This window comes from Meleagris gallopavo, chromosome 4, assembly GCF_905368555.1.
Source record: "Meleagris gallopavo chromosome 4, MGAL_WU_HG_1.1, whole genome shotgun sequence".
In the NCBI taxonomy this organism is placed as follows: Eukaryota; Metazoa; Chordata; class Aves; order Galliformes; family Phasianidae; genus Meleagris; species Meleagris gallopavo.
In genome coordinates this window covers 40,679,739-40,694,194 of record NC_139407.1, presented here as the reverse complement: position 1 = coordinate 40,694,194, position 14,456 = coordinate 40,679,739, and the positions used below count along the sequence as shown (strand labels likewise).

General features: G+C 38.1%; 1 protein-coding gene across 1 annotated transcript in view; it reads left to right on the top strand.

Annotated features, from left to right (window-relative positions):
* Positions 1–12,154, top strand: part of MANBA (mannosidase beta) — a 49,407-nt gene extending 37,253 nt beyond the window's left edge. The window contains exons 14-17 of the mRNA XM_019614813.3: positions 952–1,096; positions 6,128–6,270; positions 7,289–7,546; positions 9,774–12,154. Coding sequence (XP_019470358.3) covers positions 952–1,096; positions 6,128–6,270; positions 7,289–7,546; positions 9,774–9,998 — 771 coding nt within the window. The 3' untranslated portion in view covers positions 9,999–12,154. The remainder of the gene's footprint in view (positions 1–951; positions 1,097–6,127; positions 6,271–7,288; positions 7,547–9,773) is intronic.
* Positions 12,155–14,456: the final 2,302 nt, after the last annotated feature.

The following is a 14,456-nucleotide window of genomic DNA, read 5'->3' as shown; positions in this document are numbered from 1 at the left end:
CCACAGGGATGTATTGCTTCTATTTTTGCCATAAGGAATACATTAGCTTTTGAAACAAAATTATTTGTAGAGGCTGTAGTTGTCTGTGATCATCAGTAGCTTTTATTTTGTTGCTGTCTCAAATATTAATGCTTTTTTTCTTTTTTTTTTTAATCAGTGGATTATATTTTGCTTTTCATCTGAAGTAGTTTTGCCTCACACTTGCTTTTTTCCTTGCAATTTCTTTATGACTTACAAATGATATTATTAAGTTTAAAGTGCTGTTATTTTTTTGTTGTGTTCCAAGAATTTCAGAAATGCTCTTGATGGGAATAACTGGATTTGACAAAGTTTTTGATGTTTGAGAGCTGCTGTCAGCAAGTTTTATATAAAACCAAAACAGCTGGAGAAATTTAACCACTGCTGACAAGAGAACAAGGATAGACGATGCTGTGAAATTGAAAGCAGGGTGAAACTTGCACAGTGACTTAGAAAGCTATGGAAGTTTTTGCAGGGTGAAGTCTGTAGAGGCTTTACTAACAAGTTAAACAATATAAGAACACCGGAATTGCAAAAATGAGAATAAAGTTGGCTATTATAGTTAACCAGAAGTGTAATTTTTATTCTTTAGGACAGGTAACTTTTTCCTTCGTTTTGTGACTTCTTTAATAAGTCCCCATCCTAATTAGTACTCTTTGTGATGAAAATAACTGGTTATTTAGCTTCTGTCAAGAAGCTGGTCAATGCAGAATTATTGAAAATGTTTTTTAAGGATCAGATGGGGAAGCTGGGAAGAAACGTAAATGCAGGTTAGAAAAGATTGCTCTTTGGGTGCACAATTTTGAATGTATAATGGGAATTTGTGTTTAAAAATGTGTTGTTATTGTGAAGTCTGCATTAATTGAGTAAATAAACACATTTTGAAAGTAAAATATAGTAAAATAACTACTTTTTTAATGTATTTGACTCAAGGTGATGCAGGCTCAGTGCGTTAAGACAGAAACTGAATTCTATCGTTCTAGTCGAAGTGAAATAGTCAAGGGAGAAGGACACACAATGGGTGCTCTGTATTGGCAACTCAATGACATCTGGCAGGCACCTTCCTGGTCTTCCTTGGGTAAGTTTTACATGAGAATAGACAGGGCAGGTAGGGAAGAGTAAGGAGGAGTACCTATTTTTTAAATTATGCTTTGTACGGTTGTATTTTGATGATTTTATCCCCCATACCTTCTGTGGAAAAACCATGAAAACAGCTCCCTTCAGCAGGCAGTAGTGCATTGTAAAAAAATCTATGGAACCGTGATCCTGTCCTGAGAAAGGCTGGATGTAGTATCTAGTGGTTAGACATTTAGGTTTCTTCTGTAGTCACTTGGAAGAGATGGTTATTGCATCCTCCATTGTCTGGTAAGTGAGATGAATTATCTTACCCCTGCAGAATTTTCTTTTCATAGAATTTCATATGACGTCTCTCACCCAGCATATAGCTTTTGAAAAGTTCTTTGTAGAAAAAGATAACTAGCTGAGGTTTGGTGTCTAACTTAACATCAGGTGAGTTGAATCTCACCTTGTGACTAAATTATTCTGTTAATATGCTATTTAGCTAAACTACACATGATATCTCCTTTTATTCTTTATAATACATATTCTTTTTAGAACACTAGAGTGGAGTAAGGAGGCATATGAAGAGGTAAGAAATACCTCTTCATATAAACAAGGAATAAGGAAGGAACGTGTGGTAGGAGAGAAGTGGTATAAGAGAAGTGGCTGTATTTCATATTTTGAATGTTTTGTCTGGAAGTCATTTTGAAATGGAGGTGCTGTTCAATGACAGTTAAATAGGACTTCGTTTTTTTTTTTTCTTTCTTCAATTTCAGTTATTTGTCAAATATTCTGTTTTTGAAAATATTTCCTTAAGACTTTTTTGTGTGGTGAAATATGAATAGACTAGAAAAACCTAGGAGGTAGTGTGACGTTCTCCATCTGTCCTTAGAAAAAAATGCCATTTGGCCATGTTTCAGAAACTTAGCTTACCCTACCTTCCCTATCTTATTTTTAGTTTTCTGGGAGTCATTTGTACCTCTCACTTTTTAGTAGTCATCAAAGGAACAACCGCTAGCAGCGAAAAACAAAGCAGTAGAAGTAGCAGACTATTTTATTTACAAGGGTCCAACTATAACATTCTTATTTCTGCACTTATATGAGAAAAGAGAATATAATGCTCATTTTTGTGATTCTAGCAATGACTGTTCTTAGACTTTCAATGCCTCAGAATGAAGAGAGATGCTTGAAAAAAATATCTTTTTATAAAGACAGAGGTATATTGATAGATGAGGTGATTGTGAAGACCGTAAATATGTATTTTTCAAGTACAGAGCTGATGTCATTGTAGAAAATGCATCAAATACTTGAATTATTCATGTGTTGTTGAAGTTAGTTTACAGAAAAGAAGCTCAGCAGAGAAGCAGCTGTCCCTTTGTTTTGTTCTATTTCCTCAGTGGAAATGAGGAAAGGTTTAATATTCATTTAATTAGGCAGTGTAGTAGAGGGATTTTTTGAAATGCTAATAGCTGAAATTATGCAAAATTTCAGATAAATTAGTTTTATTTGCACTTCAAAAACGTGTTTCTGCGTCTTGGCAGAGTGGTATCACCAAAGTGCCTCTTATTTAAATCTGCTATTTCACAGAGTCCCATGGAAGTGGTTGTATAATTTCCTGTACCAAGCGGAAATGTTTCCTTGTGAAATGAGGAGCAGATATCTCATTTCAACTCACCTTCATGATGTTTACTTGGAATAAAATGAAAACAGTACAGTATTTCTGTCTACTGTTCAGAATTTAACAGGTTATACTACAGCTGGGTTTTATTTGTTAGCACCACTTTGTGAAACCCTTTGTGCCACATTGACTGCTTTAGCATGCGTGTTGTGTGTTTTGAAGAGTACTGTGACACATGCAGCAATTTATCACCCTACTCCATAACTGTCACCTTAAGATACCCAGCTCAGTTGTCATGAGATTCTCGTGAAGAGGGAACTGGCTTTCATTGCAGGTTCAATATTCAAAGCCTTTGGTGAGGTGACACCGTAAGCTATTATGGAGAGTAATAGATTTGAACTTGTGAGTGATGTGAGAGAAGAACTACCTGTGTGCTATCAGGTTGCATTTGGTGATGTGATTAATTGAAAATGTGTTCCAGGGAAAAGATCTGCTTGTTCTCACTCCTGCTATGAGTGTAGATAATTTCTGGGAACAGCCAGAAAAGACTGGTGACATCTCTTTGCAAACCTAATTTTTATTTCCTTTTCTGAAGTTCGGTATTATGAAGAGTGCAGACTCATTTATTACCAAGAAAAAAAAATGGGAAACTTGGGTTTCTTCTTCAAGAATCCATTTAAATGTTGGGGAAGGAGTAGAAGGAGGAGGAAAAAACCACTCTAGGGCTGTTTTAACTAACTTTGGACTGTTACCTTTGCTATGCATACCTTGCAACAGGAAGGTTTAAGCTCAGAAATACCTCAGAATAGCTACTTAACGTCTAGATTTCTGGTATTCATTTTTGGAGCAGGAGGAGTATTTTATATGCAACTTGCCTAATTTTTAAATCAAGAAACTGACTCTGTGATGAGCTGAAAAATGTGACTTTTCTATCAGTGAGCTTCTGTGCTGTCTGAAGTTATTTTGATGATGATATTATCAAGATCCTACTACTGGAAAAGTTACCTTTAAAAGTCTCTTTCCGTGTGAACCTGCTCCAGCAGTCTAGCTCTGTTCATCAAGTGGCTGTAGGTTTTTTTGGGAAAGGATATATCAACCTTAAAAAGCTAATCTCAGGTAAGCAGACTAATGTTTGCAAACATCTTAAAACAATAGCTATAGTAGTTAAAATCTAGAATTAGTTTTGATATGGTAAAATTTTTTAAGTGTGTGGCTTGTTTGCTGTTATTTGCCGATTGTGGAGTTTTTTTGGTTTGTTTGGTTGTTTTCTCCCTGCAAAGGTATAAGGCCAAGTTTATGCTGTATTGTTTTCTCCACAGTACCAGTTATCTGAAGATCTTTGTATTTGCTGCCTAGGTAGAAAACCTGTTTTTCCCTTCAATGGCTACTATAATGTGGTTACATAAAGAAAATCAGTCAGGAATCAAGGCACAGGGGAAATGGAGGGTCAGGCCCAGTAGAGGATAAATAGGAATTTATATTATGCTAAGTTACAGAAACTGCTCTATTTCAATTGTTTTTCTACTTAACACAAGTAGAAGTCTAGATTTTCATCATGTAAATTAAACTGAAGAAAAAGTTCAGGTCAGCAGGCAATGGAAACCTCAACCCTTTTTGGGTGTCTTGTCTGTGCTCACGGAGGGCTCTGTCTGAGGCCTACAATGAAAAGCTTCTGTTGCACAACAGTTGGAATTCCTGAAAGTCTTGTGGCAGTCCTGAAGACTTCCGAGATTTCAGACCCTCCCAGAGCCTGGGCTTGGATGCAGTGCTCATTTCTCATGCAAGGACAGCTGCTATTATTTTTCAAATAAGATACTGGCTCATAGTTTGGTATGTTTTAGGTAAGCTGTTCCCAGTCCAAATCTCTCATCTCCTCAAACTTTATGGCCCAAAAGAATAATTTGTTTGCACTCCTTGGTTTTGGAGGTATTGCACTTCAGACCACCAGTGCTTTCTACCAGGAGTTGTCCTTGGAATGAAACAACATGGCTTTGTTCGTGTGCTGAGTGGCACCATTGTACTCACTACGTTCATCAGCGCAGCAAACTGCCTGTTTTGAAGAAACTGTACAGCCTCTCCTAATATAATTTTTCAGGCTTTGTCTCTTCAGTTTGCTTCAGTAGAATTAGCATGAATGCCAGTGTTATTTTGTTGGCATCAGTCTGATCTTATAACACAGTTGAGTTTTATACGAATTTTCCAGGCAGATTCAAGTTTTCTTGTCTGTTCACCCATCTAGATGACTGTGAGTTTGCTTAAAACGAGGTGATGTGCAGGGTACTGGGCTGCAGCTAATGCACTTTGTTCTCCATGAAGTTCATTCATGTCTGTGTGAAGTGCAGCTGAGCATGTTCAGGTCTGCCTATAAAAGCCACAAACACACCCTTTCAAGACCTACGTTACTCTGGATATGAAGTCCTTAATTAGGTGTTTACAAGCAAAAAACACCAGTGTGTTACTGGAAATACTTCTCCAGCATCCCTGAACTTTAAACCAGCTGAATAAAACAAAGAACCGGGGGAGGGGAGTAGATATCTAAGTTTTTTTTTAAATGAGAAAATGGATCTGACTTGCTGCTTTTAGTGCTATTTCAAAAACAGTTGAGCAAAGAGAATTAAAATGCTGATAGAGGATACAAGGTCGAAAACAAAGAATTATTTCAAAATGTTTGTGTGGCAGTGTTTCATCTGGCAAAGCTACTCTTTTAGGAGAAGAGACAGAGTTTATCTGTTAATGATAGACTGTCAACATTAAAAGTAATGAGGTATAGTATTCCTTTAAATAGGTGAAGCAAACTGGCTTATCTACAGTATGTCTTCAGTAAATCCCATAAAGTGAGCTTTGTTTCTAGACCTTGTCAAAATTCATTTTGCCAAACTTGGAGCTGTCCTTGGTTTGAATACTTGGGCTTCATTGCTCCTGGTCTTTTAGGGAAGAACTGAAAGGAGAATTGAGAAAAAGGGAAGAGAATTAGGCAGACCATTGTGTCTGTCTCCTTTCAATGGTGGGTGTTGGTGTCAATGCCACTAATGCCTGTGTCGTTGCCTGTGTTCTCAGCAACATAGAAGATCTAGCTTCATGCTTAACGTGAGCTATGCTGTGTCAGTTATGTTCAGGTCTCTCGTTTGAGGCTTTCCTTTATTGAATGACAGTGAATCAATGGTAGGACTAAATTTTTTTAAAAAATTTGACTTTTTGGCAAAGCTAAAAAAAAAAAATATATCTTTCAAGAGCATCAAATTCATTTCAGAGGAGAATCATGACTGGAAAGAAACAAGATTAACTTTAGTCATTCTCTTTGCCCGATAGGGTGAAAAGGATTGGAGGGGACATTATTCTGTTAAAGCAGCACCTGAGAGCACAAGAAGGTATTGTGTGCCAAGGTAAAGTTGTATTTTGCCTGAATCTTTCTCCCTTTTAATCCTTTCTCAGAGTATGGTGGAAAGTGGAAACTGCTCCACTATTTTGCCCAAAACTTCTTTTCCCCACTGCTGCCTGTGGCCTATGAAGATAATGGTGTGTTGTCCATCTATGGTATCTCAGATTTTCACACAGACCACAAGCTGACTTTGAAGGTAAGTGACACCTCTTCAATTACTCTCACGTCTCTTGCTACAGAATGTCAGCTACTGAACACAGGAAAATTAAATGAACACATCTTTGTATAGACAAACTTCTGTAAGTCCATTCCCTAACTCAACATGATGCAATTTACTTGTGAACGGAGAAGGTCTCATGGTTGAAGTGGCAATTGGTGGCTGTGAATTAATAGTGACCATGTAGTAATAGAATTTAAGATCTTTGGTGGTAGGAGGAAAACTGCCTCTAAAACCTCAACCTGAATCTGGAGAGAGCTGATTTCAGGCTGTCTTATAGTACCCTGGGAAATGACTTTTGAAGGCATTGGTGTCCATCAGTGTTGGTCACTTCTTAAGTGTCACTTCCTATGAGCACAGGAACAGTCAATTCCAAAATGCTTGATGTCAAGCAGGTGGGACAGAAGGCTGGCTTGGCTGAACAAGGATCTCCTAGAGCTTAGAAAAAGCTCTAGAAAAAGAAGGTATATGGGTGCTGGAAGCAAGATCAGGGATGCTGTTGCAGGGAGAACATTTGTGTTGTCAGAGCCCAGTTAGAGCTGAAGATGAGTCATGTCAGATAACTTTGAGCAACTTTAAGAAATCCGTCTGTTTGTCTTTTTAAATCAGGCAGAGGAACTTGAATGAAAGAAAAAAGTCAACAAATCAGTCACTTAATAACTCCATTTTCCAGCACACTCCTGACAGGAATTAGCAACCCCTTCCTCTCAAGGAGCCTAGAGATTTAAAAAAACAAACAAAAAAAACTTTACAGATGAGAAGAGCAACAGATCCAGGCCGACTGCAACATACATGTTGTTAGGTTTATGTAATGGTCTTATTATTCAACAGTGATTGTTTGAATCTTTTCTTGTAGAGTTTCTTGCTATTAGAGCTGAAAATCATCTGGTACTGTCAGGAGAACAACTCTTCCAATGAGTATCAGGAAACCTAAGATAGTGGGTTGTTTTTTGCAGATGTAACTCTTCTTGTGTTAAGCTTTGTGGTATCTGAACAGGTCATTGTGAACTCCTGGAATTCTCTGGAGCCAGTATGCACTCTTGCCAAAGATGGTGTGACTGTTAAAGCACAAAGTGCTTTTTCCATCTACAAGGAGTCCATAAATGCCTTGCTGGAAAGATGCAGAAATTGTACCAGGAAAAGCTGTGTTGTTTCTTTTTACCTTACGGGAGAAGATGGACTCCAGAGTCCAATGAATCATCACTTCCTTTCATCCCTGAAGGATGCTGTAGGATTGGAAAAGACGCAACTTAGTGTAAGCTGTCTTAAATTACTGTATTTGGTTTTGCTGATCCAATTTTATATTTTTATATTTTATATTTTTTTTAATTTTATATTTTTTTATATTTTGAGTAGTTTGCCTCTTTTAGTTTCTGCTTCCACTGAATGTTCTGTCTCCTTAGCTGCAGTAATCTAGCTTCTATGTAGAGGAGTTCAAAGTCATGTGGTTTTTTTGTCATCACAGCATATCTGAATAACACTGTTTTTTCTATGTATATTTGTTTTGTTTTGTTTTGTTTTTTTTAAATGATGAATTCTCCATTTCATTTGTTTTGTCTATTTTTCACTTTACTGCTGTAGCATTGCTCCTTTCATTCTAATTGTCTCCAGACAGCAAATAGCATTGTGGCAAAGCATTTTTGGCTTGAAAATATCAGTGTAGGTTGGTACCAGGTCAAGGTAATTCGGTTTATTGTGTAGTACATTAGTGTCAACAGTATTTCTTCTTGAAGTGCTCAAGCTCTTTTAGATCAGTGTAACGTTGCTAACGTGCAATATTGCATACTCATTTCCTTGTTCTGCAAATCCCCGCCCTTCAGACATGGGGCTAAGATTTGCCTTACAGTAATTGTTTCATAATATCTGTAAAGTGTGGCAGTCTTCTGAATAGACACAAAAGCATTCAAGTGTTCCATAATGTTTGCTTTCTCCATTTGCTGATTTTTTCCCTGCATTTCTCCTGTTCCTTGCAAGCTTACTTCTATGGAAGTATATACAGGCTTGCTCTGTGTGTGTGTATGTAGACATATACTCATACGCACACACAAATTTGGTTAAGCTTCACTTTTCAGTACGTAAATCGTACTGCAAAATTCTTAGTCAGCAGAGTGGCTGAATGGGGACCTGTGTGTTCTCACATGTGGCTTCCAGACTGCAGCCTTGCTCTTTAGTGCTAAACTAAACAAGGGGAGAATAGAGGTCTTTAATCTCTTTAAATCTAGACCCGCATAATTGCTTTACAAAAAGAAAATGGGCTAGATTTTCCCCTCTTATCTCTTTGATGGCAACAGGGCCTGCTTTCTGATTATACAAAGGAAAGAAACCAGCCTGTTTTTTATTTATTTTTTTCAGCTGGTGGCACAATCTGGAGTCTGAGTCATGCTGGATTGCTTTTTTTTATTTTTTGAGCATGACATCACCAGTAATAAAAGCTGTGCAACTGGAGCACTGCTGGGAAATTTCACGCCTTTTTCCCATGGCTGTGTTGTCTCTGCAGTAGCAGCTAGTAAGGATAGCTAGCAGGGATAAATGCAGAGTAGGTATTTTAAGAACATACGCAGCTGTGATTTAAAAAATATTTCTGTTTCATAAGAAGGTGGTGCTTCTATACATAGTTACTAATAATATAACTAGGCTTTCAAATATATTGCTAATCTAAGTGCTACCCTTCATAGCATTGCTTACTGTTTCTTCAGTTAGCACAAAATACGAGCCACGTGTACTTTTTTAAAAAAACTAGTTGTTGTTTTTCTTTAAGCGGGATGTGGTTTCTGCATTTTTTGCTCTCTATGTATTGGAATTTAAAAGCAATGTATCATAACATTTCTTGACAGGGAATGGAGACTACTCCATGAAAATTTATCCTGGTTGTGCTTTTAAGCCTAAGAGAGATTAACTACTGATAGAACTTCAAACATTAGGCCTCGTTCTGATATTTCACAACATAGCTGCCTTTTCAATGTAACATAAAGACTATTCTGTTAGGAAGAGGTGACCTCTTGTGTTGCTGTGACTTTTGCCATGTTTTGCATCTGTGTGGTTCTGTTACTGATGTAATCAGAAAGACCAGCTACTTTAGAGCATAAATTTATAGGTTATACGTGAAGTACATAGGTAAAGGGGGAACTCCACAGTAAATCATCACAGTAAGTTTAGGATACAAGTTTTGAGTATAAATCATATTACTATTTATTTGGTAATTTTCAAAAGAAAGGAAAACTCTCCTTAGTTTCATTTTTCACAATCTGTGTTATTCTGAAGAAAAGCTATCATCAATGTTTGTGGTTTTTTCATGATTGTTATATGTATTTGGCATTTTAGTTCCAGAATATATTACAATAATAGAATAGGAAAATAAGAAAAACTTTAATCAAATGTGTTTTTTTTTCAGTCTGTTTTAATCACAACTCTTTTACAGTTTGGGTGTAACTGGTTGTTCTTAGTAAGTAAGTTTTTTATTTTTATTTCTTTTTTTCTTCCAGGCCACTGTATCGCAACAAGATGATGTTTATATATTTGATCTTCAGACTACTGCAATTGCTCCTTTTGTTACTCTGGATGTAGGGAGTATAAAGGGCAGGTTTAGTGACAATGGTTTCCTCATGATGGAAAAGAAGAAAGTGGTCATTTTTTATCCCTGGGAGCCTACCAGCGTTGAAGAACTAGAAAAGTCCTTCACCTTGACATCTTTGATGGACGTTGCCTGATCATTTTGTTCTAGAAGACAAGACAGGGAGAGGAAAAACTGGGAAGAATTTGACTGTAGTTGAGGTGACCTATGAGATGAGATGACTGAATGTTTTGTTCTGTCATGTGAATTTTAACTGCTGGTTCAATATAAAGATAGCAACAACACAGCTTGCTTATAATATATGTGGTGCATTGAAAGTAAGGCTTTCTCAGGTAATTACATCCCACACAAAATGGGAGAGGTTAGTTGGTGTAAGACTCTTCCAATTCACGTAAAAGAAATTACTGGGTTGTAATTCTCTCCTAAGTCAAAGACAACACAGATATGTACCTCTAGATTGTGTTTGTAAAAATATATTTTTTTTCCACTTTCACAATGCTATAAGTGAAAAATCATCCTAGGACTACCAGAAGGTAAGGAGGAAGGTCAGGGAATGAAGCTGAGATCACCTCCACGGAAGAGTTGAACAGTGCATTTTTTTCACCCAGCTTCCTCCTAGAGTGGTTTGTTTCATCTACAGTAGTCCTTGCCCCATTAATCTGGTTGCTTGTGCAAGGCCTTATATGTGAGGCCAGGCTGAGGAAGGAAGCTGGGAGAAAGAAAAAAAGGGGGAGGAGGGGGAGCACACCACCACACAGTGCTGCTGGCTGCTGCTCTCTCTATATCACTGCCTCATTTAAGTCCCTCTGCATGCTCCTCATGGCAGTGGCAACAGGGAGCATGTAGACGTGGTGCATGGGACATGGTTTAGTAGGCATAGTGGTCATGGGTTGATGGTTGGATCTTAGAAATCTTTTCCAACCTTAATTATTGTATGGTTCCCAGACAGCTGCAGTCACAAACTTTGTTTGCTCATGTGGATTCCTGCTTAGTGTGGCATGGTATGAGATATGCCTGGCCGTGGGAAAAGAATGAGAGAAAAGCTGGCAAAGGTGCAAAGAGAAAGGAAGCAACAGAGAAAATAAATGGTTATTAAGAGGACCACAGAGTTAGAACTTTCTCCTTTTTCTCTACTAAATGCACAGTGCAGGGACTGATGTTCTCCCTTGTGCATTGTTGCTGCCTCCTGGCACTCCTTGTGAGTGGCCTGTGCCCCGCTCTGGGCCTCCTCTCCTTTCATAGGAGTTGGCTTGCTTGTTTATCAAGCAAATTGTCATAATTCTGCTTTGGTGTGTTTGTTCTTAACCTCTTGTGTGTATGTTATCTCCAAAATGTTACATGGACATCATCAAAGGAAAACCTGAACATCTTCTTTTTGTTTCTTTGTGTATACCTTTCCTGTTGAAAACACTGCTTACTCATGATTGGATCTGGAGGTCCATTATGTTTGTTAGTCCATACAGAGTAACTGTGCATCACCTTTTATTCTGTTTCTGAATAAGTTGTTCTTAAAATGTTTTGGCTTCCCGTGGAAATGTCTCACTTAGGCATTTAAAAATAAGAAAATAAATATGCTTCAGTGCAGGGGCTACAGCAGTCTGTGGCGATGATAGCAGAGGGTTTGGTCATCTGGAAGTCCAGGTCACCAAGCTGTGCCTCAGGCAGGTTGCTAAACATCAATTTCTTCTTTCAGATGTGATTTGAAATGCAGCTGAGATCTTGCTGGGGTTCCATGGGGAACCTGTTGCAGTGCAACTACAGTATGCATTTTCCTGCATTTTTCTACTTCGCAGTCGAAAGTGTCTGAACAAGCTGTGCTGGTGACATCCACTCTGAAATGAAAGCACCATGTAGATGATATTTGCAGGGGGTGCTGGAGTATGGAGTACACGCAGGGAAAATGATTGTGTGTCATGTTGGTCAGTTAGAAAAACTGAAGTAAAGGGTTGCTTTGTTGTAGTGGCTGCAGCTGTAATGGGTAATAAATAAACATCTTGATAGGTGCTTGGTGATCTGCAGCTGTTTTTGGAATGGGTCATTAACCAAAATGAAAATAGTCCTGAGAAAGAGGAAAAACTTGAATGTGGAAGTGAAATGATTAATGAAATTTCCTTACAAATGCTTTACTAGGTCATCAAAACAGCTAACTGAGCATTGGAGGTCTTTTCTGATTCAAGAGTTCTTAAAAAAAGATGTGAAATAATTAAAATATGTTTGTGCACCAATATTTACAGATTATGCTAAATAAATAGGGAAAGTGATTGCCATGAATAAAACTTTACAGAAAATGCACGTGTTTATAACCTCATGTGAATGGTACATGAGAGGCACCTTGGCCCAAGAATAGAAGAAAAATCCTTTAGATTTTTCAGTGTCTTGGAATGAAGTGGAATCATAACAGCAATAGAGCCCTATATAAGGTAAGGATGGAAAAATGTAACCACTATGCAGAAAATATGGGATAAAAATTATTAATAAATACTATTGCAGTATGTTAGGAAAAGAAGAGGTTGGTCAGTATCTTCCCATCCTGCTTTGTTGTAGAAATGTCTCTTCCAAGAACATCTAGCTAGAATTTCAAAATGGCACTTAATAGCATTCAATAAATAAAACAGACAGAATTACTTGTTTCAAAGAATATTGAGAGGACTATCTTAAGACAATGATATTTGTTCTAACTGCATCTTGGAATATAAATTAAATTTCAGAGTCATAGAAGAGAGCTTTTGGATCTTTAGAAGATATAAACCATGAACTTGGACAGCTGTGAACTTGTTTGGCCTGCCATGAATTCTGGGCAAGGTTATGAAAGTATATGATGTGGCTCATGGATAATGGTAACGGCTGTGCAGCCAGTGCCCATCTGCAATGTTATACAGAAAAGTGCTCTTCTATAAATGTTTTTTTGCTGTTGTGTTTCGCAGTTACCAGATTTCTGAAGGTCAAAAGCACCCTAATTCTGTGTCCATTCTTTATCACTGGAAAGCTGCTACTGAGCACTATGTACTGTTACAGAAGATTTACAATTACTTAAGCCAAATAGTTGGTCACAAAGCCGAATTTAATGGAGGAGGTTCCCTTATATTATAGTCTTCATATCCTTAATATGTTATTTTGGTTTAATGGTGTTTCAGCAGACTTGTATTAATAGATGCTATTTTCTTTGCTCCTCACTGCAGCAGTCACTGTAACATCTACCTTGGTTGACTATTATCCCTTGGTGTTTTTGCTGTTATATACTTAATTACATTGTTCTGCTTTTGTCTCAGATCAGGGCAAGGACAAGAACACAACAGTGAAGAGATCTTTGGAGTATCCATCCTATCTATGCATCATCCATAGCCATCTGAGTGTGGTTCCAGTGGCTCAACTGCACTTGTATTGCCAGGTGTATCTGATGGGTTGGGGATCGGCAGGGGTTGGATTAGGAAAAGCGATTGCTGAGTGTCGTGGTGCTTGCCTGCAGTGTTCAATTATTGGTGGCCCTACCAGTATTCTTTCAGCACGTAGCCTTGCAATACTTTGTCTAGGGATTGCTGGGTTTGCTCATGCTGATGTTTTTTCTAATGGATGGAGACTGCTTCCCTGCCAGGCTCCTGCTGGGCTGTTCTCCACAAATGACAAAAGCAGCCATCAGAGTTCCCTTCAGCAGGAGCTGTGACCGGTACCCTGCCAGAAAAAAACTTGAGAGCAGCTTTTAGTAGAAAGCTGTATGGTGTTAACTAGGGCGATGTCCTAAAACTGGTCTCTGGCTCCAACTTTGCTCTGAACTACTTTGAGAATTGCAGAGACGGTCTGATGGTCAGGGAGCTGCAGAAAGCACCTCTGTTGATACTTTCTGCCACACAAGGAAGGCGCTTTTTTTTCTTTTTTTTTTTTTTTTTTTCCTTTTTCACTTAAGTTTACCTCTAGCTGTTTTTGAAAGCTTTTCTGGATTTTATATTTCTGGTTTTCAAGAGGCGTGTACCTAGAATTCATCTCCAAATACATAGCTCTTTGTCAGTCTGTGTTACCTGTTGCTTGCATAGCCCAGGGCTTGAACAATTTGTCTGCTTTAGGGGCTTTCTTCAGCACTTCTGTTTCTGTTAGTACCACTTCTGTCTTTGGAGTGTGTAGCAGAGTCACTTCAGTTACTGATAGCAGCATCAGTTGCCAGGGAACAGGAAAGTGAGATTCTTGTTCTCAGAAAAGAACAGTTAGAGCTTGCTTTTACAATGCTGGAGTCTTGTTTTCCTTTCTTATCCTTTGGGGGAGAAGCTGAGTAAACCAGGACCTTGTTGTTTGAATGTTTAAGGACATGTTCTAGTCAAGGAATCCGGTTAACGTAGTTGTCCTTCTCAATCAGGTGTCAGAGGACAGTGAAATGAAAGTCCCTGTTCAATGTAGTTAGGGATAGAGAAGCAAGTCTTAAGTGAAAAACGCAGAACCTTAAGAATTTCTTGGTTTTGTCTCTGTCGACACTGAGAAAATGCCATTGTATGTGGCTGCTGTAGGCCAGAGGTTAACTGACAGTAAGTCAGTCACAGATATTTGCAGTGTGTAATGAAGCCCACAGATCTGCTTGTGCACTTCTGTGTTGTGAAAGTAGCATGGC